We start from the raw sequence: 24,178 nt of genomic DNA, 5'->3' as shown, positions 1-24,178 counted from the left end.
GGGTGTGGCAGTGACGGACACTCTGAGCCTGGCTGAATGTTCAGGAAGCCATAAACAGAAGCTAGTTCCTTATCACTAACAGTGTGATGTTATAGCCTGCCGTCATTGTCAAAAATACTTGACCTAGAGTGGAATTACCGGTTTGTATAAACAGTCCTGAAGTAATAATCATTTATAGAATCAGAAATTCTTCACCAAAAGATCTTAAGATAATGTTTTGGCTCTTTCTCATGGAAAACTAAAGATAATAAAACCTTAACTCATTCAACAAATATGTACTGACTGCTCAATTAGGGGGAGAGATGCGTAGACACACTGGTGTATACCTATAAGGCAGAGATGTGAGAGCTCCGAAATGCCTTGGGAGGATGAACTGAAACTCAGGCTGCTGGTTAGAGTAGATACTGCACGAGGAAGGCACCTTCAGGATTTACACGGCTAAGTAATCAAGGCTGTATTGGTGGAGAACAAGGGAACAGAACAGAGAACCCAGAAAAAGACCTACACCAGCAGTTCTCAACCTGTGGGTCGCGACCCCGGCGGGGTCGCTTAAAGCCATCGGAAAATACATAATGCATATCAGGTATTTACATTCCGAATCATAACTGTAGCAAAATTACAGTTATGAAGTAGCCACCAAAATTATTTTTTGGTTTGGGGTCACCGCAACATGAGGAACTGTATTGCGGGGTCACGGCATTAGAAAGGTTGAGAACCACTGGCCTACACAAATATGTCCAACTGAAATTTGACAGAGGTACAAAAATAATTCAGTAGAGGAAACGCAGCCATTTCAACAGATGGTGCTGGAGCAACTGGCTCTCCACGGGCGTTCAACACTGAACCCTGACCAAGGTCTCGCACTTCATACAAAAACGAATTCAAAATAGACCACGATTTAAATGTGAAACATAAAACAATGAAAGTTTTTTTTTAATTGCAAAAAAAATATTCAGAATCTAGGATGAGGCAAAGAGCTTTAGAATCGAAACCATAAAAGGAAATATTTATAGATCAAACTTCATCAAAGCACTTGCCCCGAGAAAGACTGTGAAAAGGATGGAAGACAAGCTACAGAGCGGGAGAAAATATTTGCAACAGACAGAGAAAGACAAACACTGTATGATCTCACTTATGTGTGGAAAATTAAAAAAATAAACAATGAAGAAACGAAACAAAACAGAAACAGATCCACAGACACAGAGGAAAGTGATGGTTGCCACAGAGCTGGGGGTAGGAAATGGGAATTTAAAAAACAAGAAAAGAAAATTTAGAAAATAAAGAAAAGCTAGGTAAATAAACTTAGGGGTGAAAAAGAGAAAGAACTTTCAAAACTCAACAGTAATAAAAACCAAAAAACCCCAGCAAAACAAACAAGCAATCCAATTAAAAAATGGGCAGGAGACACAGAGACATTTCAGCAAAGAAGATAGACAGATGGCAAATATCCCACGAAAAGGTGTCCAACCAACACCGTTAGCCATTAGGGAAATGCAAATTAAAACCACAAGGAGACGTCACCATTCAAAACGACTGAAATAAAAACAACAAATGCTGGTGAAGATGCAGAGAAACTAGAGTGGTAACATTAAATGGCACAGCCACTCAGGAAAATACACTGCTCACAAAGATGAGGGGATATTTCAGAATTAATATGAAGTGATAAAATATCCCCTAATGTTTGTGAGCAGTATAGTCTGGCACCTTTTTAAGAATATGAAATATGCAACTACATACAGTTACTAGATAATCCAGGAACTGAGCTTCTAGGCATTTATCCCAGAGAAATGAAGATTTACATTCCCACAAAAACCTGCACACAAACATTCATGGCAACTTTACTTGTAACAGCTCCAAACTGGAAACGTCCCAGGTGTTCTTCGACTAGTGAAGGATTAAACACACTGTGGAACCTGCAATGCCAGCTAAAACGACTCAGCAATAAAAGGCCACAAACTAGGGATATGCGCCACCACCTAGGTGAATCTCAATAGAATGCTGCCGAGTGAAAAAGTCAATCCCCAAAACATTCTTGAATATGTAACGTTCTTGAAATTACAAAGTCATAGAAATGGAGAACACAGCAGGAGTGAAGGTTATGGGTAGGGACAGGAGTGGAACATGTGTGGCCATAAAAAGGACTCTTGTGATGATGTAACTGTTCTTCAGCTCGAGTGAATCACTGTCAATATCACAGGTGTAACATCAAACCAGAGTTTTACAAGATGTTAGCATTAAGGGAAACTGGGTAAAGGATGCGTGACACCTCTCTGCATTATTTCTTACAACTGCATGCAAAGTGCCTCAGAACAAAAAGGTTAATTGGAAACACTATACTAAGAAGCATATATGGGCCTGACCAGGCAGTGGCAAAATGGATAAAGCATCGAGCATTGACCTGGGATGCTGAAGACCCACATTCAAAACCCCAAGGTTGAGTGTGGGCTCACCAGCTTGAGCATGGGGGTCACCGGCTTGAGCGTGGGATCCTAGACATGACCCCCTGATCAATGGCCTGAAGCCCAAGGTCACTGGCTTAAGCAAGGGGTCACTTGCTCTGCTGGAGCCCCTGGTCAAGCCACATCTGGGAAGTAATCAATGAACAACTAAAGTGCCGCAACTACAAGTTGACGCTTCTCATCTCTCTCCCTTCCTCCCTCTCTCTCTAATATATATATATTATATATTATAATATATATATAATATACGTATATATCTTTGGTCTTCACCAACAATTCCTGGCTCATAGCTCCCAAAACCCTTAGAATTTCCCAAGTGATAAGTGCAATGGGAACATCTTTTATTATATTTGATCTCTTGTCCTCATCTAAAAAAGCTTCGGAGCCATCAAGGTGAAATAAATGTCATTATTCACAACAAGCCCTTTCCACCACAGCTTGGTTTGTGTTAATGAAAGTGACAGATGTAGGTCCTGCCTGGTTGGCTCAGCGGTAGAATGTCGGCCCGTGTGGATGTCCTGGGTTTGATATCCAGCCAGGGCACACAGGAGAAGCACCTATCTAATTCTCCACTATTTCCCCTCTCATTTCTCTCCATCTCTCTTTCCCTCCCACAGCCAAGGCTCCATTGGAGCAAAGTTGGCCCAGGCACTGAGAATGGCTCCATGGCTTCTGCCTCAGGCGCTAGAATGGCTCCAGTTGTTCTGGTTGCAATGGAGCAACAACACCCCAGATGGGCAAAGCATCATGCCCTAGTGGGCATGCCAGGTGGATCCCAGTTAGGTGCATGTGGGAGTCTGTCTGCCTCCTTGCTTCTCACTTCAGAAAAAGAAAAATAAGGAAAAAGAAAACAAAAATGACATTTGTAAAACACCTAAGGATGTGGGCTGGTTGCTGGGGACTGAGGGCTGGAACTTGGTCCCACGCCCTGATTTCCAGGGAGGAGAGAAGGAGAGGTTGAATCAATCACCAATGGCCAATGAGTTAATCAAGCATGCCTATGTAATACAGCCTCCATAAAAACCAAAAAAAGGGGTAGGGATGGTTCAGAAAGCTTCCAGTCTGGAGAACCAGGACACTCCCACATGCCACCTTGCCAGGCCCCAAGCTCTAGGAAAGCAGAAGTTCCTTGGTTTGGGACCCTGTATTATGTATCTCTTCATCTGGCTGTGGGGTCATATCCTTTGCAATATCAGTAATCTAGTGAGTAAATGATTTCCCTGAGTTCTGTGAGCCATTCTAGCCAAGTCACTGAACACAAGGAGAAGATCACGGGAACCTCTGATTTATAGCCAGTCAGTCAGAAGTACAGGTAACGACCTGGAGTACAGGTCAGGTAACAACCTGGATGTGAGACTGGCTTCCTGAGTTGGAGGGGGTCATTGAAACCTCCAATCTGTAGCCAGTTTAGTCAGAAGCACCTGCTGGTGTCCAAGATTGGCTTTGTTAGTGTGGAGAAGCCTATACACACACTTTGGAATTCAAACCAGGGCCCCTTTCACCTGGGGAAATGACAAGGACTGCAGGCTGGATGGGAGAGGGCAGGGGCACGAGGGATCCCACAAAGCAAGTGGGAGGTCAGGCTGGGAGGACCCACGCTCACTGTCTTCAAAGGTAAATCCTGGCCTTCTTCCTATAATTTTCTCAATAGAGATGAAAGAAGCAACTTAATAAACCCTCCTAAAAGTAGAAATTAATTTTACAGAGAAGCATTAATAGGTCAAGAAAAGATCCAAGCGCCCTTCCTTGCCAAACCACTGGAGCAGGACCCTGGGCTGCTCGCTCTCCCCGCAGCTTCTCCCAAAAGACGCTCCATTCAAGCTGGCTGCACGGTGCTGACCTTCCCTTGCGACCTGGCAACTGGCCTCTTCCAAGTCTACCAAGAAAGGGGGTTACAGGTCCGGAGCTACAGTCTGGAGGAAAGAAGGAGGGAAAGAGAGCTGCTGGGAGTCAGAAGACCTGGGGTTGAGAGTCCGGCTCTGCTGGGAATGAGCCACCTGAGTCAAGGCCATTCGCGACCGGCCCAGACCATGGTTTCTTCATGTAGGTGGTGAAAGGTTGGCTAACTCATCGCAAAGACAGTTCAGACTAACACTCCATAGGCCTGAGATCTCAGGCCGACATCTGGCCTCGCACATCTTCATATCCATCAGGCGTGAGCTGTCAAGTATACCGTTGTTCCTCTCAACATCCTTCCTTTGTCCACACCACTGTATTCCCTTTTTCCAACATAAAAAAAAACAAACACACAAAGTAGAAATAAAATACTCCTGTGATAACAGAACTTAACAAAATAGCATAACCTAAGCAATGAAGGCAGTTCACATACTGAAACCCGGGCCAGCCCTGACCTCCTCATGCCTCCACCACAGGTCGCCATGAACAAGCAAAGCGCCGGCCATGTGCACGCAGAGGCCTGGTGAGGCTCACCCAGCGGGCGCCCCAGCAGAGCACAAGACTTGCCGTGAAGAAACCCTCAGGATGACTCTGTCTTGATTTTGACAAGGGCACTGGTTCTGAGTGACTGGGACAGACGATGCTAGGCTGTCAGTCCTTCCCAGCAACAGCATGAACCAGCCACTTAGTGCTATTTATGGCTGTTTAACTGGTCGCACAATCCCCTTTCTTCCCGGACACCAGAACTGCTCCATTTACAGCTTATGAATTCAAAATCACGTACGCCAGACCTGCCTGCGGCAGCTGCCCTGTTCCCCATCCCCCCCAGCTCTGACCTCTGGATTTCCAGGCCTGATACTCGTCCCTTGGTTGACATGACCCTAGTCCAATCATCCCCTGACCTCTGGGTCTGGTTAGAACCCACAAAAGGCCATTTCCCTCCAGATCCCTGTGTAGACATTGCAAACATACTCACTCACATGCACAGGCCAGACTCTCCTCATGTTTCAGTGTTTGGGAAAAAGACAACCAGACACCCTGATTCTTTCGGCTCCCACTCTTATCCCATTTTACCTCGTTATGAACTTAGCAGGCCACAAAACTGGAACATCATTCAGGGCACCAGATTTCTATGCCCTTCCTAGTCTCTGCTAGTCACCCTGCCCCACCCCATAAATTTACAACTAGCAAGTGAAACCAGATGCCACTTTTTCCTTCTTAGGTGTCCTCTATAAGAGCCCACCGAGCTAACACAGCTGTCTTTATCCCACATGACCTGCTGGTCCTCCCACCCACAGCTGACTGGGCCGAGGTGAGGCCGACTGACTCCGCAGCAGCCACTAACTACCTGCTCAGGGCTCGAGCAGATTCCTGGCACCAAGACTCCAGCCAGAGATGCTTTACACTATCTCATCCAAGCACATCTCTTCCTATAAGGGGGACTATAAATTCTGAAAACAAAGATAATATTAAATTAAATGTAGCATAATAGCAATAAAACCATTTATTATGTTTGTACACTTATATTTCCAGATTTTTATGGCTGCCTGATAGTTTCAAGGTAATGACATACAGAGAAAAGTATGTGCCCACTGGTTGAGATAAAAGTAGAAAGACTATCTTAATCTGTTCTGGCAGCTATAACAAAAATACCACAGACTGAGTGGCTTAAAGAACAAACATTTATTTCATATAGTTCTATAAGCTGAGAAATCTAAGATCAAGGTGCTGGCAGATTCAGCGAGGATCCTACTTCCTGACTCACAGACAGCCAACTTCTCATCGTGTCCTCACATGGTCAAAAGGACAAGGGCACTCTCTGAGGTCTCTTGTATGAGGGCATTAGTCCCATTCATGAGGGCTCCACTCACATAATCTAACCACCTCCCAAAGGCCCCACCCACCAACACCGCCTCACTGAGAGTGGGGGGGGGGGCGGCACAGAAACATTCGGTCTATAGTGGACACCTAGAGAGAAGGCAGTGAGCAGCAGACATAACATAGAGAAGCCATGAGTAAAAAAAAGGCCCTGAGGAAAGTGGGAGCTGATGAGCAGCAGGGTGGAGAAACTGACCAGTGCAGGAAGACCGAAATGCTGAGTCACGACCTGGAAGACTCCTGGGTTACTCATGGCACTCCAGAGCTGCCACGGCAGAGCTTCCGCTGAACCCTGAAGGGTCACATCCTGTCTCAGCAGCACAGTGCACTGACTTACCGTGAGCCCTCCCACAAGGAACAGCTAGGAATGCTAGGGAAGATAAATAAGCAAAAATTACAGACAGCTAAACTCACACACAAAAAGGAAAATTCCCCAGTATCAGAAATGCCTAAGATATTGAAAACCAAAGCGGTTAGCACAGGGGTATGTGCTCAGCATTGTGAGCACCTACCTATTGAAAATAGTGATTACACTAAATCAGAAAAAAGCAAAATTAAAGAGAGGGAGGTAGATAAGAAGGAAAAATCTAAAGATAAAGAAAGTGTACATATAATCAACTCCAAACACTTCCAGGAAGAGAAGAAGTCAAGTGTAACAGACACACATGAAAAAACTTTACCCCTTAAAGAAAAATCAATAGGTAGGTGGGGTAGGTGGGAATGATGGAAGTTACCAGGCGCAGAAATAGGCCTTCATTGACAGAAGTGTGACAAGAGGCTTTCATAACGGACCCAGGCAACCCACTGAAGAGATGCACCCCAAATAACAGTAAACTAAAGATCACCCCAGGAGGGGCAGTCAACTTCTCCTCAGGTCACAGGAAAACCGAATCTCCTCTGAAGGATAAAAATACCTTGGATCCTGTACTTCGTGTGAGTTTGACTTTCTCTTGACACAACCCACCTGGCACACAACTTCACAAGTCAAAAATTAAGAATTATATTTGGACTAATGATACTACCAAGGCCTCTAAAAAAGGACCAATGCAAAAATCTCACTAGAAGGACATTTCAACAAAGTTCATGGAATTTCCACTAAGAAGGGGTCAGAATAAAACACACTTGCAGTGAGAGTCAGTGCAGTGGATATAACAGAAGGATTGGTAACATCAAGAACTGAAAATAACAGAAAAAAACTGAAAGAGACTATGACTTTAAAATGTTTAAAGATTTAAAAGAAGAAATAGATGAGGAAAGAAGAAATATTATAAAAAAGAACAAGCAAATTTTTTTAAATTCCAGAAATGAAAGGTAAACTCATTGAAACAAAGACTTAGTGAATAAATAAAAGAGTAATTTTTTAAAAGATTTTATTTATTCATTTGAGAGAAGAGAGAGAAAGAGATGGAGAGAAGGGAGACACAAGGGGGGGGGGCAGGAAGCATCAACTCCCATATGTGCCTTGACCAGATAAGCCCAGGGTTTTGAACCAGCGACCTCAGCTTTCCAGGTTGACGCTTTATCCACTGCGCCACCACAGGTCAGGCAAAAAGAGTAATTTTTTATAAAAATAAGAATTATTAACTTGGACAAGAACATAGTACAGAAAGATAAAAAGATACAAAAAACAAAACAAAACAAGGCCCTGGCCGGTTGGCTTAGTGGTAGAGCATCGGCCTGGCATGCAGGAGTCCTGGGTTCTATTCCTGGCCAGGGCACACAGGAGAAGCGCCCATCTGCTTCTCCACCCCTCCCCCTCTCCTTCCTCTCTGTCTCTCTCTTCCCCTCCCACAGCCAAAGCTCCATTGGAGCAAAGTTGGCCCGGGCACTGAGGATGGCTCTGTGGCCTCTGTCTCAGGCGCTAGAATGGCTCTGAATGCAACAGAGCAGCGCCCCAGATGGGCAGAGCATCGCCCCCTGGTGGGCGTGCCCACATGCGGGAGTCTGTCTGACTGCCTCCCCGTTTCCAACTTCAGAAAAATACAAAAAACAAAACAAAACAAAACAAAGACCCAAGGAATAGTTAGGTAAGATGGAGGATGGCATAAGAACGGCCAACATAAGAAGATTCCACACACAACCAATAGGAATTCTAGAAGAAATGCAGAAAATAGGGCAGCAACCCTATTCAAAGACATAATTTCACTACTAAACACTATTCAGAGTTAGAATTTTCCAGATTTCATGAAAGACACTCATTTTAACAAAAACTGCCGAGCAAAAATAAAAACAAATCCAGGTACATCTGATTAAAACTACAGAATGATAAACACAAAAGGAAAAGTATCCAAGTAGACAGATTATCCACAAAAGATGAGAATTATCTAGCAGCAGACCTTTTGATAGCAAAATAGAACAAAAAATAATTAAAATATTATCTTCAAAGTGTTATAATAATTCTATGTCTAATTTAATCTTTCATAACTAAATATGAAATAAAGGAGCATTTTCAGACATTTACTGAAAAAACTACTAAAGGATAATTAATAAGTCAGCGAGAAGGAAGGAGTAACATTCTTGAAGCAATGATGACAGATTGGAAAACACGCAAATGAATATAAGTAGTAATCATTAATCAACTTAAGGGGATGTTTTTAAAAAGAGGAAACTAAAATTATACAAAATAACAACAATATGAAAGACGAGAGTGCATTAGAGTTGAAGCTTTCTAAGACGCTTGTACTATTCAGAATGGAGATAATGATCAGCTCTAGATGTTAAGTCAAGCATGCATGTAAAATATGTAAGAGTAATCACTAAAATAATAGTAATAGAACGTATAACTTCCTAACTGAGAAAACATAAATTAAAAATTCAGTCAATCAAAGAGAAATCAACATTAAAAACAAAAAAGAAATAAATAAAAGGCATGAAATATAAAAAGCATAAAATACAGTAATAGAAATAAATGCAAATACACCAATAACAATAAATGGAAATGGAAAAAGGTTTTAAAAGAAGGAGAGATTCTCAGATTCCATTTTTTAAATGGTAGCTATGATCTACAATATATATACCTAAAATAAAATGACACAGAAAAACAGAAACAGAACCACCAAAAAACCTATACCAGGCAAATACTAACCCAAAGAAATTTGGTATAGATGATAAAAACAGAGTAGACTGTATAGCAGAATACGTTACATGAAAATAAAGAGGTAACTACCAAATGATAAAGGGAACAATTGTTTACAAAGAACAGTTCTAAATCTGTATGCGCTTATAATCAAAGTATGTAAAGCAAAAATTGACAGGTTACAAGAAGAAAATTGAAGGGCAAAGTGATAATGGGTGATTTTAACATAACTTTATTACAAATAGATGTAGTTAGCAGACAAAACTATAAAAATTTAGAAAATTTGAGCAGCACAATTAATAATATGATATATTTTTCCCAAATTGCAGCAATCCACTAACAGACTATGAATCCAATTTATAGCCACATTAAAAAACTAAAACTGAATGGAATTGAAAATATCAGAATACATCCCATACGGCAAATATAAGCATTATTTTGTGAAACCCTTATATTTGTACACTGAGTGATAATATAAAATGTACTTCTTGCTGTAGGTTAAAGCTTGAAAAATTTCAATCTAATCAATTTAAATTAAAGTCTTTGCTCTCATATTGGAGCAAACATATTCTTTTCAAGCACTCAAGAAAAATTTACAAAAACCAACCATTTACTAAGCACAAGAGAATTACAAGAGTTATCTGACTGTTAGTTGATTCCCTGAGACTCCTTTCAACAGGGGTGAGGGGGTGGTCAAAGGTATAAACTTCCAGATATAAAACAAATATGTCATGAGGATGTAATGTATAGCATGGTGACTATAGTTAATAATACTGTATTCAATATTTGGAAGTGCTAAAAGAGTAGATCTTAAAAATTTTTATCATAAGAAAAACAAAATATTTGTAACTATGTATGATGTTGGATATTACCTAGATTTATTGTGGTGATCATTTTGTAATACATACAAAGAATGAATCATTATGTTGTACATCTGAAACTAATATACTGTTAATGTTAATTTTACCTGGTTTAGAATATTAAGAAAAGAGCTACCACATGACCCAGCAATCCCTTTATTGGGTATCTACCCCCCCCAAAATCGAAAACATTGGTATGCAAAGACACATGCACCCCCATGTTCATCGCAGCATTATTCACTGTGGCCGAGACATGGAAACACCCAAAGTGTCCCTCGATAGAGGATTGGATAAAGAAGATGTGGTGCATATATATAATGGAATACTACTCAGCCATTAGAAACTATGACATATTGTCATTCATGACAACATGGATGGACCTTGAAACATTGTGCTAAGTGAAATAAGTAAATCAGGAAAAGCTTAGAACTATATGATTTCACACAGAGGTGAGATATAAAAATGAGACTCATGGACATAGAGAAAAGTTAAGTGGTTACCAGAGGGAGGGGGCAGGAGGAGGGGAGTTAAGAGGAAGAAATATACAGTGACAGAAAATGATTTGACTTCAGGTGATGAGCACACAACGAAATCAACAGTTCAAATGCTATGCGATGTTTACCTGAAACCTATTTATTCTTATTGACCAATGTCACCTCAATTAAATTTATTTTTTTTAAGATTTTATTTATTGATTTTGGAAAGAGGAGAGAGAGACAGAAAGGGGGGAAGGAGCGGGAAGCATCAACTTGTAGTAGTTGCTTCTTGTATGTGCCTTGACCGGGCAAGCCCAGGATTTCAAACCAGTGACCTCAGCATTCCAGCTCAATGCTTTATCCACTGCACCACCACAGGTCAGGCAAATTTAATTTCTTAAAAAAAAAAAAAAGTATCTTAAAAATAAAAAAAAGAATAAAACAAAACACCAACTCTATTTTCCTAGTCATCTAAAACAAATTTCTATCCCTTGCAAGTGCCAAGTAAGCTGATATTATAGTGTTTAGCAGGTAATAAGTACTCAAAAAACTTCAGTAGAAAAGAATTGGGGTTAGAAAGAAATGTTTCTGAGTAGAAGCACATGGGCATCTTTGAGAAGTTGAAACTATCCTAAGATTAACCGTTTTTAACCGTTTGAGATAGGCCACCATAGAACTGAGTACTAAAAGAAACATACCCCACCCCTTCAAAAAAAGGCAAAAATGTTTTAGTGTGCACAACCGGAGGGATGCATGGGTGTTCGGATTTATGGACCGTGGTATATACAGGCCAGGCCAGGAAGCAAGCAGGCAACCAGAAGGGACAATTCCAGGTGGGTTAATATCGCAGCCCTCTTTAATCGTCTCATTTATCAATGGAGAAGTAATGTTTGTTTCCTAGACACTCCTTTATTAGTTCAAAGAGGATCAGAGCACACAGTCCCTTCTCATCATTCTCAGCTGCTTTTATTTCACTCCGGGGTTTATAGGCATGAGATGGGAGACCCAGCTGTGAGACAGAGATGGGCCAGGCAAGAAAGGTCCTCTTGGTCATCATGCTAAAGAGGCAAACAATCAGGAACCCAGGCCAGTCTGTTTGGGTAAGCAGAGAGTAGCCCAGATTTGAAACCAGAGTAGTAAATGGCTTTCATGTGGTGATTGCATAGTGTCGACCCTCAAAAGAAAATTTTTTTAGAGGGCAGTGATGGAAAGTATGGATAGAATAGTGAAGTAAAATTTTTAATTGAGGTTAAAATGAACCATTATAAAGCGAAAGATAAAATTCAGCGGCATTTGGTGCATTCAGAGCGTTGTGCGACCCTCGCCTCTGCCTAGGTCCACACATTTTCATCACTCAGAAGGAAACCCATACCCCTTCTCCCTCTCCTCAGGCCCTGGAAACAGCTAACTGTTTTCTGACTCTATGAATTTACCTCGTCTAGATATTCCTATAAATGAAATCCTACAATATGTTGACTTCTTTCAGTTAGCCTATTTTTGAGGTTCATCCAAATTATAGCATATATCCATGAGAAAAAAAAATAATTCTGAGACTATAAAAGCGAGGAATAGTGGAAACTGGCGCACCTGGCAGGTAATGGAGAGTGGGGAGCAATGACAATCACTTAAGCCTGGGTGACAAAAAGGACAATGGCACCATTAGCCCAACTGGGACAGTGAGAAGCGAGGGGTAAAGTCTGTTTCCGACAGACTGAGTTTGAAGTGCGGGGAGGAATCCACCCGGGATGAGTCCACCAGGCTGCTGGGAATAGTCCGGAGCTTCAACGAGAGAGGCGGACTGTATTGTATGGTAGTGTGGCTGCCTGCTTTATTTCTGCTGTCTGGCTTGTTTGGGTTGGTTCTCCTGCTTTCCGTAAAAGATCTGAAACAGGAATTCCGCTACTTTGGTGATTGAGACGGCAGTTGACTTAAGCTTTAACTAAACATTAGTTAGCTAAGATTATCTTCTTTTTCTCATCGAGACACTTTAACTTTCTTTGCCAGTAGTCACTCTAACCGATGTAAATTCATCATGTCATCATTATGAATTGTGATTTTAAATGAAAGATTCATTTCTTTTGTTCTTCTCAGAAAGAAGAGAGAGAGAGGCAGAGGCTACAGAACTGAAGAGGCGCAGACTGTTTAACGTCTGAGACCAAGAGCATGTCTACACCTGCAGCTGCTTCTACGTGCAGACTCTCGTACACAACTATCCTTGCCTTTTCCGCATCTGCTTTTTTTTTTTAATTTTATTTACTCATTTTAGAAAGGAGAGAGAGAGGGAGAGAGAGAGAGATAGAAGAGAGAGAAAGACAGAGAGAGAGAAGGGGGGAGGAGCAGGAAGCATCAACTCCCATATGTGCCTTGACCAGGCAAGCCCAGGGTTTCGAACCGGCGACCTCTATCCTTGCCTTTTCCAGAATGTGATGTATCCATTTACAAAAATTCAGAGGTGAACAATAAGGAGCAAGGCTCAGGAGAGAGAAATATTATCCTCACCCTGGAGCAAAACTCATGGCATATTTTGTTCTGGCTTTCAGAGAAAGAACCCATTCACAGAGATCGCTGCTGGCCTTTTCCAGTAAACACCTCCTCACCCACTCTGACCCTTACTGCTGGGCTCCATCATCCTCTGCTTCCAGCATAGCCACTCAGCATCTAACCCTCCTCAGACTCCCAGCAGTTTTATGATTTGTTTGGAACAGAGATTTTCAACCGTTTCCATCTCATGGCACACATAAACTAATTACTAGAATTCTGTGGCACACCAAAAAAATATATCTTTTGCCAAGCTGACCAAAAAGTAGGTATAATTTTTACACAAAATATAATAATAATAATAGTAGTTTCCTATGCTTTTTGTTCCAGGGTGACTTTTCTAAAAACTCAGTAGCCTATACTTGTATGTAAGGATTTCTGGTACCAAGAATTAACCAATCAGATACAACCTTATTATCTGATTTGACCAACAAGAGGCAACTCTATTATATAACTTATATATTTATGATTCAAGACTGAAAATTTATAACAGACAGCTATTGCTGTGTTGGCTGTTGTCATTTTTTATTTGGCAATCCAAGGGAAATGAGGTCAGTACCCCTGACTAAATAGTCAGATATTGCATGTTTTAAAAATTCTTGTGGCATACTGGTTGAAATCGCTGGCTTAGAAAATTGGTGTAGCCTGACCAGACAGTGGCACAGTGTGGTTAGAGTGTTGGCCTGGGATGCTGAGGACCTAGGTTCAAAACCCTGAAGTCGCCGGGCTTGAGCGTGAGCTCACTAGCTTGAGTGCGGGGTCACTGGCTTGAGTGTGGGATCATAGACATGAGCCCAAAGGTCAATGACTTAAGTCCAAGGTCGCTGGCTTGAGCAAGAAGTCACTGGCTCAGCTGGAGCCCCTCGGGTCAAGGCACATATAAGAAGCAGTCAATGAATAACTAAGGTGCCACAACTATGAGTTGATGCTTCTCATTTCTCTCCCTTCCTGTCTGTCTGTCTCTCTCTCTCTCTCTCACCAAAAAAAAAAAAAAAAAATTTGGTGTAAATATGCAGCCCCACCAGTCTGGTTCGACTGTAGCTCTAAAGGAAAACACTTATTGCAACCCCATTGAGCAATCCCTCCCTGAGTAACTTTCACCCACAAAGGAAGGGAAGCCCTGACTCCTTCACCTTCTCTCCTCTTCCAGCCTCAGCCAGCATCGCAGCTCTGAAGACCCTTACCTCCCAAGTGCCTGGCTTTGAATGGCAAGATCAACAGCAATCATTCCTTTCCCCAAAGAGCTATTATTCATGACCTGGTGCCAAGTCCTACACAATCCACTTAACTGTGTGCAAAAGAAGTTTTGCTTTCTTAAAAGTATGTGTACCCGTATTGCCCCATGTAGAAGACGCTGCCATGTATAAGATGTACCTTAATTTTGGGACCCAAAATTTGAAAACAAAAACAAAAACATTACATAAAGTTATGGAACTTAAGTTTTATTCATTATAAAATTCATATAACTCCTCTTCACTGTCAAAATTTCCATTCATTACCTTGTCCTCATCTGTGTTTGATGACAAATCACTGTCTTCAATAATATGAGCAGAAACAAGTGCAAAGAAGCAGGAAATGCAAGTAAAAAAAATCTATAACCACTGTATAAGACACACCCAGTTTTTAGACAACTTTTTCAGGAAAAGGTGCATCTTATACATAGGGAAATATGACATTTGCTTATATGTATATAACTTATATATTATACACAAATGTACATACATATAAAATTTATGAAATAAACTTCTAATTTGTTTTCTATACCCTCAAGGTCAGGTCAGGATCAAACCAGAAGTTTTGAGGGAAAAAACCATTATGGCATACCTTCTAGTAAACTTAGACCAGAGGAAAAAGAAGAGAGCAAATTACTAGGAACAGTAAGTGCAGAGCTAAGACAGCTAAAATCAGAGGAGGTTCCTCCAGTCCTGGGAGTAAGGACATGTGCAAGGTAAGGGTAAGGGTAACCCCAGGACATGGTCGGAACCTACCTCTTCCTCTGTGAGGCTCCCTGAGTCTCCCAGGCAAGCTGTGGTCACCACAGCTCCACATCCACACCCTCCTTTACCCCCTCACCCCACGAGTGCCCAGTGACACCTGTGTGCCAGGCACTGTTCTAGGCGCAGGATGCCACAGTGAGCTATAAAAACGAGACCCCCTCAGCCCACAGAGCTCAAATTCTAGAGGGGCATTACTGAAGGGGGAAAAGCAAAGAAATAAAACACAGCATTTTCAAATGAGTGGTGACAATATACATGTAATGTTCCCAAATCCATAACGTATCAGATCGGAAGGCAGACAAGGAGGGACAGAGTGGAAACAGGGACAACCGAATGTGGATGAGCTGAGGGACTGTCTGGTGAGGGGATGTGTCAGCAGAGACCTGCAGAGAAGGCAGGGAGCAACAGCAGGAGTTCTGGGGAAAGAACCTTTCAGGGCAGGGCGAGCCCAGGCCGCTTGTGAGGGGAGGGAGCTGTGGAGGCATCAGAGAGGTCACAGCACTGGCTCCTCTGCTGTGATTTGTTTTATTCTCTGGATGCCAAGGTGAACTGTAAACACCAGGAGAGCAGCGTCTGTGCTCCCAGACTTCCGTCTGCACGCCTGCATCTGCATGCCTAGCACATAGCACGGGGCCTGAACAAGTGGGGCGGGTGGGTGGGGAATGGCTGGTGAATCAGGGGAAAAGCCAACCAAGTCTGGCTGCTGCAGGTGATACACTGGCTCTAACAAACATCTTTTTTTTTTTTTTTCATTTTTCCAAAGCTGGAAATGGGGAGGCAGTCAGACAGACTCCCGCATGCGCCCGACCGGGGTCCACCCAGCATGCCCACCAGGGGGCGATGCTCTGCCCCTCTGGGGCGTCGCTCTGTTGCATCCAGAGCCACTCTAGCACCTGAGGCAGAGGCCATGGAGCTATCCTCAGCGCCCGAGCCATCTCTGCTCCAATGGAGCCTTGGCTGCGGGAGGGGAAGAGAGAGACAGAGAGGAAGGAGAGGGGGAGGGGTGGAGAAGCAGATGGGTGCTTCTCCTGTGTGCCCTGGCCGGGAATCAAACCCGGGACTCCTACATGCCAGGCCGACGCTCTACTGCTGAGCCAACCGGCCAGGGCAACAAACATCTTTTTCCTTTGTAACCATCATCTTAAAGCCTTCACCAACAGTTTTTAGTTTCATCAACATACAGGATATTCTCCAAGAAAATGCTCAGCTTAGTCTTACAACAGACGTCATCAAGAGGATTTGCATTATTGTATGTAAATGAGTATATATATATATATTATATAAATACATATATGTATATTCATACATACACACATATATATATTCATATATATTCATTTTCTAGACCACTTTGCTAGGAAAGTCACTCCCCAAGTTTTTTTGTTTTTTTTTCTGTATTTTTCTGAAGTGAGAAGCAGGGAGGCAGAGAGACAGACTCCTGCATGTGCCTGACCAGGATCCACCCAGCATGCCCACCAGGGGTGATGTTCTGCCCATCTGGGCTGTTGCTCCGTTGCAACTGGAGCCATTCTAGTGCCTGAGGTGAAGGCCATGGAACCATCCTCAGCGCCCGGGGCCAACTCTGCTCCAGTGGAGCCTTGGCTGTGGGAGGGGAAGAGAGAGACAGAGCGGAAGGAGAGGGGGAGGGGTGGAGAAGCAGATGGGTGCTTCTCCTGTGTACCCTGGCCAGGAATCGAACCCAGGACTTCCACAAGCTGGGCTGACGCTCTATCACTGATCCAACCAGCCAGGGCCACTCCCCAAATTTTTTAAAAAATCTATATTTAGCATGCACACATTATCTGTTTACACAGACAATCATATTTTCCAGCTTGTTGAAAGAGAAGACTTTCAAGAAAAAAGCTACCACTTAATGTTGTATTCTAATAATAGTACACAATATTTGGACACATAAAAAAATTAAAAGCCAGCTCATCTGAGTGGAAATTATTAAAAAAGCTTTAGACCAAGACTCAACAAGCCTTTTCTGTAAAGGACCAGGTAGCAAATATTTAAGGTTTTGCAAGTAACATGTACTCTTTGTCACATAGTCTTCCTTGCCTTTTTTTTTAGTTTCTTTTGTGTGGTGGTAATTGTTTTACAACACTATAATAAAAGGTAAAAACCATTTTTACTTCCCAGGCCATACATACAGACTGTAGTTTGCACACCCTTGCAAACCACATTTAATGGGACACTAACCATCCCAAATTCCTCACAATTAAACCCAAAGGAGAAATCCCCACACATTTCTGGATTACCTCTTTCAATCTCTCCAGCTCATTTTGGAGGGCCTGTTTGGATATTTCCACCTCAATCATCTGCTGTCGGAGAGTTTCATTTTCATCTTCAGCTTTAGCACGTTTTCCCTCCACAGTTTCAAGTTCATGGTGCAATCTAACAGATACATCTTTGGCTACCTGCGGAGACAGTCATCAGGATATGAAGCTTTCTGTTCGACAAGGCTACATTTAAACAACTTTTTTTTGTTGTTCATCTTTAGAGGGAGAGAGGAAGAGAGAGACAAACACTAACTTGTGGTATCACCTATCCATGCTTTCAATGGTTAATTATTATATGTGTCCTGACTAGGCATCAAACCCACAACTTTGGCATATAAGAGATGATGCTCTAACCAACTGAGCTAACTCGCCAGAGCTCAAACAACTTTTGAGGCAGAATCATTAAGTGATAATGTTATTACACCAAAGAGCAAAGATTAACAATATTAACAAACTTATTTTAAAAGGATGGTATCAGTTTAAAATGTGATATCCACATTATGAGGAAGACTATAATTTTTATTTGTATTTATTTATTCTTTTTTTAGAGAGGACAGGGAGAGACAGAGAGAGAGAGGAGAGAGACAGAGAGAGAAGGGGGGTTGGAGCTGGAAGCATCAACTCCCATATGTGCCTTGACCAGGCAAGCCCAGGGTTTCGAACCGGTGACCTCAGCATTTCCAGGTCGACGCTTTATCCACTGCACCACCACAGGTCAGGCTTTTATTTGTATTTAAATGCCATTTTGGATAGCCCTACTCCCTTACACACCAAGAATGTTAATTCTCCTCAGGTGCAGATGCTTTAAGTGATGTTAGAAATAAGGTAGTCAAGTTTTAAATCGTCTCCTGTGGTAAAATATTTGAATGTTAAAAGCAATTAAACATTTATACTTTCTAAAGGAAATGAGAAAGAAATTTTACAAAAGAAGTATAAATGACTCATATCGCATTGAGTGACATTTGGTAAGTGGCTTATAAATTTGACAGAATTACAATGATTCATTTTTTGTTATCATAATGAAAGGCTAAATGAGGTTTCATAAGTCATCCCAGAACAAGGAAGACATTATGTATAATTCATCTCAGATGAATAATTTGATAATTGGGGCATGAGAGAAGCCATGGTACCCATGAAAAAAGCAAATGGTTTTAAAGACTAGGAATTCTTCACTTCATTCCCGCTCTCAATGGTTCTCAAAGATACTTTCAACAATTGGTTATGATCTTATGCCTCCTTCAGTTAAACCATCACTACACTATACAAGTCTCACTTGGATTCTGGTATTAAGGTTTTCTATACCCTAGAAACTTAAATAACAATAAAAATGATAAGTGATTATGGTTAACTCTTAAGATTGGTCTTTGACTATAACTGAATTTATACTCAATAGGCTTTTTAAATATTTCATATCTTTAGAAGGAGTTTCTGTATAACTTCTTACACAATTGCCAAACCCATTGTTAGGTATTAATTCTTTTTTAATATAGAGCTATTATTGGCCCTGGCCAGTTGGCTCAGCGGTAGAGCGTCGGCCTGGTGTGCGGGGGACCCGGGTTCGATTCCCGGACAGGGCACATAGGAGAAGCGCCCATTTGCTTCTCCACCCCCACCCCCTCCTTCCTCTCTGTCTCTCTCTTCCCCTCCCGCAGCCAAGGCTCCATTGGAGCAAAGATGGCCCGGGCGCTGGGGATGGCTCCTTGGCCTCTGCCCCAGGTGCTAGAGTGGCTCTGGTCGCAAGAGCGATGCCCCGGATGGGCAGAGCATTGCCCCCTGGTGCTAGTGCCGGGTGGATCCCGGTTGGGCGCATGTGGGAGTCTGTCTGACTGTCTCTCCCTGTTTCCAGATTCAGGAAAAAAAAAAAAAAAAAAAAAAAAAAAAATATATATATATATATAGCTATTATTATGATTTCTTTTCTTTCCTTTTTTTAAGTTAGAAGATTCCAGTCTATATGACATTTAAATTTGGGGCTGTCAAAGCCACATGACTACACACACCCTATGAACTTTCATTCATAAAGTAAACAAAAAAATGTTCACACTGAAATCTGTTGAGAGAGAGAGAGAAACATGAACAGAACATTAAGACCACATGTGAGGTCCAAGGGCTGCCTTTTCACATCTGCCACCTCGGCGGCGGCAGCTCCCTCTGGGAGTGCGCTTCCCATCAGCCCGCGCGCTCACCTTTAAGTCCTGTTCCAAACTTCGGATAAGCTCGCCGTCCACTTGCCCAGTCTCTGCCACTTTCAGGCTCTTTTGCTCAGCTTTCCTGAGGCGGTACTGCAGGATTCGGCAGTTTTTATTAGCTCGGTCCAGTTCTCGCCGAAGCTCCTGCAGCTGGTAAACATCTTCCTCTAAATAACTGTCTCTCATCTCTTCCATTTCAGCCCGGAGTTCATCCAACTCATCCTACACAAGCCAGATAAAAGAGATTTATAAGCCAAGAACGTTTAAAAAAAGAAAAATGGATGATGTCCCCTCTCCACTCTCACTCTGTGACGCTGAATATTAATTAGCTGTACACTCACCCATGGGCTATAACTACACGTGTGTGATACAGCACAGGGACCTCTGGAAATTTTTACATGAGAGAATATCACCAGATGTCTGTTCAAATCTTATGGAATCAGAAACTAAAATCCAGCCCAGATTATTCATTCTGGCCTCTGAATATTGATTCCATTTCCAACATTTCCTTACATAATCACAATCATAAACGAAAAAACTCAGCAGATAATTAAACCTTTAGATTCGAACCAAACTTTTAACCCCATCTCTAAGGCACAATCCAGGTCCAAAGATGAGTCAGACAGAACCTGCCTTCAAAGCACATAAACTTTAATGAAATTGTAACTGTGACTGCCCTGGAATTGTAATATCCCTGCCAATGTCCCTAAAGTACTGTTTCACAGTGCAGATCTTGACTTGACACAGTGCGAGTGCTGACCAGGTGTCTCGCAATTCTAAATTGTTTTAAATACACACGGGGTTTGCTTTTTTCCATTTACGTATTCTTTACTTCCCAACTCCATTTTACTTTGCTGTCATATGAAGACCCTCTGGGTACATGAGAACCCAGATGTCGTCCCTAGCTCCCCTCCACCCCTCCCATTCCAGAGCTAATCCAGTGCTGTAAATTTAGCATCAAAATACCTGAGGGCAGTCTCTTCCCAAGGACCACACCCTCAATCCCTCTCAAAGGGGCAGCTGCACAAACAGATAAGTTCATCACACAGGACTCCCTGCTTCACCTCCCCTCGTCTTCCCCTCCATGGTCCATTCTCATCCCAGAGAGTTATCCTTCTAATGTGCACCTCAGACATCTTCTCACACTCAAACCTTCCAGGGGCTTCCCATCACACCCAGAAATTCTTCAAAGGCCTACCCAAGCCTCCGGGCCGCCCTTCTCTGGCCCTGCAGAGTAGAGGACTGCTCCAATCCTTTCCCTGGTTATACCCTCTCCTTAAAGTGCTCCTCCCAGAACTTTGTGAAGCTCCCGTCTCATAATTTGGAGGGCACACAGTGCTCTAGCTCAGTGGTCCCCAACCTTTTTTGGGCCACGGACTGGTTTAATGTCAGAAAATATTTTCACGGACCGGCCTTTAGGGTGGGACAGATAAATGTATCACGTGACTGAGACAAGCGTCAAGAGTGAGTCTTAGACAGACGTAACAGAGGGAGTCTGGTCATTTTTAAAAAATAAAACATCGTTCAGACTTAAATATAAATAAAACGGAAATAATGTAAGTTATTTATTCTTTCTCTGCGGACCGGTACCAAATGGCCCATGGACCGGAACCGGTCTGCGGCCCGGGGGTTGGGGACCACTGCTCTAGCTGACCACTGCTCTTCCCCCTGATCCCACTGTCATTCATCCCTTGCTTGCTCTGTTTTCTTCCACCTGTTACCACCGTCAATTTATCCCCTGTCGCCCACACTAAAAGGTAAGCCCTCTGAGGGCAGACACCCGTTCCTCTTTGCATTCACAGCACCCAGAACAGGGTGTGCCACACAGCAGGCCCTCAATAAATATTTGAGAAATGAATACACAACACAGGTCAACACAAAGTAAGACCAAATCAGAAAGATGACCAAAATCAGACATAACTGCATCTTCGCTTTGTGCCAGTCTTATAACTTAATTATATATATATATTTTTTTAATTTCCCAAACCCCTAGACAGAGCTGTAATATGTGCAATATGAATTCTACTGAAGTATCATAAAAATTTTTAACACGGAGCAATTTTGGAGGGAGATTAAGGAAAGCACGCTAGGAATTTTCCTGATTCGTTGGATAATTGATGGTTTAAATGCCTCCCGAATAGGGTACACTTAGTCACTCCCATTTGTTTTGTTCAATTAATATCAAGACTCAAGAAAAAAAAAATTTCTACAGAAGTTCATCCTAAATGTCAGTGCTCATCCTGCCGTTCAGCTTGCTTCTGGATTTTCACCACTCTTGCTAATCCTGCATTTGTCCTTTTTTTTTTACGTTTGTTGTTGTTGTTTATTTATTGATTTTAGAAATAAAGGGAAGAGAGAGAGAGACATCAATTTGTTGTTCCACTTATCTGTGCATTCATTGGTTGCTTCTTGCATGTGCCTAACTGGGGATTGAACCCGCAACCTTGCCATATTGGAACAACTAACTAATTAACTAACTAACCCAGACAGAGTGCATTTCTTGTTTAAACTGGGGATTTACTTACAATAAAAACAAAAGTTTCCCAATTATCAGAGCTTCAGGTAGATAAGCAATTGAACAGAAAGAAACCTCCTACAGAGTATTTTATCTTACATAAGATTAAGCACAAAAACATTAACAAGCCTGACCAGGCAGTGGCGCAGTGGACAGAGCATCAGACTGGGACGTGGAGGACCCAGGTTTGAAACCTGAGGTTGCCGGCTTGAGTATGGGCTCATTTGGCTTGAGCAGAGGCTCACAAGCTTGAGTGTGGGGTCACCGGCTTGAGCGTGAGACCAAAGACATGACTCCAAGGTCGCTGGCTTTGAGCAAGTGGTCACTTGCTCTAATGTCACCCCTCCTCCCCCATTAAGGCACATATGAGAACGCAATCAATGAACAACTAAGGAGATTAAGGAGCCACAACAAAGAATTGATGCTTCTCACTCTTCCCCTTCCTGCCTGTCTGTCCTTATCTGTTCCTCTATCTGTCTGTCTGTCTGTCTCTCTCTCTCTGTCACGCACACACATACAAAATGTTAACAAATAAACTGTGAATCATTATGGAAAAATACAGGTTGGTTCTTCAGCCAACCTCAACTGTATACAGTGGTCTACTCTGAATGCCATCTCATTTCCTCAATCCTAGCCTATAGCTTCTCCCTACCCTGTCCACTCTACCCTAACCAAGAGAATGGCCTCCACTGAACACTCATGAACAGAATGGCTTGGCTGGGCTCTTTGGGGAACTGGAGGACACAGCTGTTTCACAAAGGCCTTTGCCACCTTCAGCAAAGCGGTTGTGACTGATGCCGGATCTCCACATCAGGCTTGGAGGATGCAGTGCAGGAGCTGTGCCCCTGACCCAGCCCATCCTGGAGGAGACCAATTGCAGACCGAAAGCTTTAAATAGGCCTTGTGGATGTCATTCTTTCAGGGGTCGTCAAACTTTTTATAAAAACCACCCACTTTTGCAGTGCTGGTCAACCTGGTCCCTACCATGCAACCAAACAGCGCCACAATTGGCCCATACCAGCACTGCAAAAGTGGGAGGTTTTTATAAAAAGTTTGACGACCCCTAAATCAAGGTCAAGTTTCACCCAGGTTCCATTCATGAATATGATGAATTCGACTTTGAAACAGCCTCATCTTTACCCTTGAGTCTGAGGCCAGTTAACAGGTAATTGTGTCACTGGGTCACTAGTAAAAAAATAGTTCAATACAAGCAATACTCATTTTGTATTTGTGTGTGTACATACAAATATGCAGTGCCTGTAGCCATTCTATTCATGCAAGGAATTGTTTGTTACTGCTTTTTCATCTAGAAAGCTTGTCTCTAAAAGCCTAAGTCATTAATGCGTAGAATTACCTATTACTCAAACCAAAAATTTTAAAATGTGATATACCCATAAGAAGACATAAGATACAACTTCCAGGCACAAAAATGTTTAATAAAGTCTAGTTTTCATACTTTATAATAGGAGAGCCCTCAATGACCCTAATGTTAAATGCTGGATATGTTATATAGAGGCATAAACAACCACTGTAGGTTAAAAAACTGTTTAAGAGTTAGACAAATCCACACCTCCGAATCATTGAGTAGGCCAAATATAGACAATACTTTTTGGCATAATTACTAACATTAATTGCACCAGGGCAAAAGTAGGGAAAGACAATGACTGTATGTATTTGAATCATTGCTTTTAAAATCATTATTTTAACTAAATTTATAGAATAGCTGATGGCCTTTACTAAGCATTTACCTTCATTACTAACCCTATAATACCTCTTCCAGGAACATATTGTTCCCACCATATAGACAAGGAAACCAAACCCACACTGAATAACATGCCCAAAGTCCCCGATAATAAATGGAAGCTAGACTGTAAACCCAGGCTGTCTGGTTCCAAACACATAATCTTTCTAATAAATACTATAAATTATTTGCAAAAACTAGGACAAATAAACCAACTGGCTTTAAATGTCACTTTTAAAAGCCCACTGTCAGTATAAAATAGCAAAAGCAG

General features: G+C 42.2%; 1 protein-coding gene across 8 annotated transcripts in view; it reads right to left on the bottom strand.

Moving 5' to 3' along the window:
* Window positions 1–24,178, bottom strand: part of MTCL1 (microtubule crosslinking factor 1) — a 169,329-nt gene that overhangs the window by 129,180 nt on the left and 15,971 nt on the right. For all 8 annotated transcript variants that reach the window (XM_066246431.1, XM_066246434.1, XM_066246432.1 and 5 more), the window contains exons 2-3: window positions 19,649–19,873; window positions 17,442–17,600 (exon numbers count right to left, since the gene is read on the bottom strand). In XM_066246431.1, the coding sequence (XP_066102528.1) occupies window positions 17,442–17,600; window positions 19,649–19,873 (384 nt within the window). The remainder of the gene's footprint in view (window positions 1–17,441; window positions 17,601–19,648; window positions 19,874–24,178) is intronic.

The sequence above is a fragment of the Saccopteryx bilineata genome, chromosome 11, assembly GCF_036850765.1.
Source record: "Saccopteryx bilineata isolate mSacBil1 chromosome 11, mSacBil1_pri_phased_curated, whole genome shotgun sequence".
In the NCBI taxonomy this organism is placed as follows: domain Eukaryota; kingdom Metazoa; phylum Chordata; class Mammalia; order Chiroptera; family Emballonuridae; genus Saccopteryx; species Saccopteryx bilineata.
The sequence above is the reverse complement of the archived record's forward strand: the minus strand, read 5'-3'. Positions and strand labels throughout refer to the sequence as shown.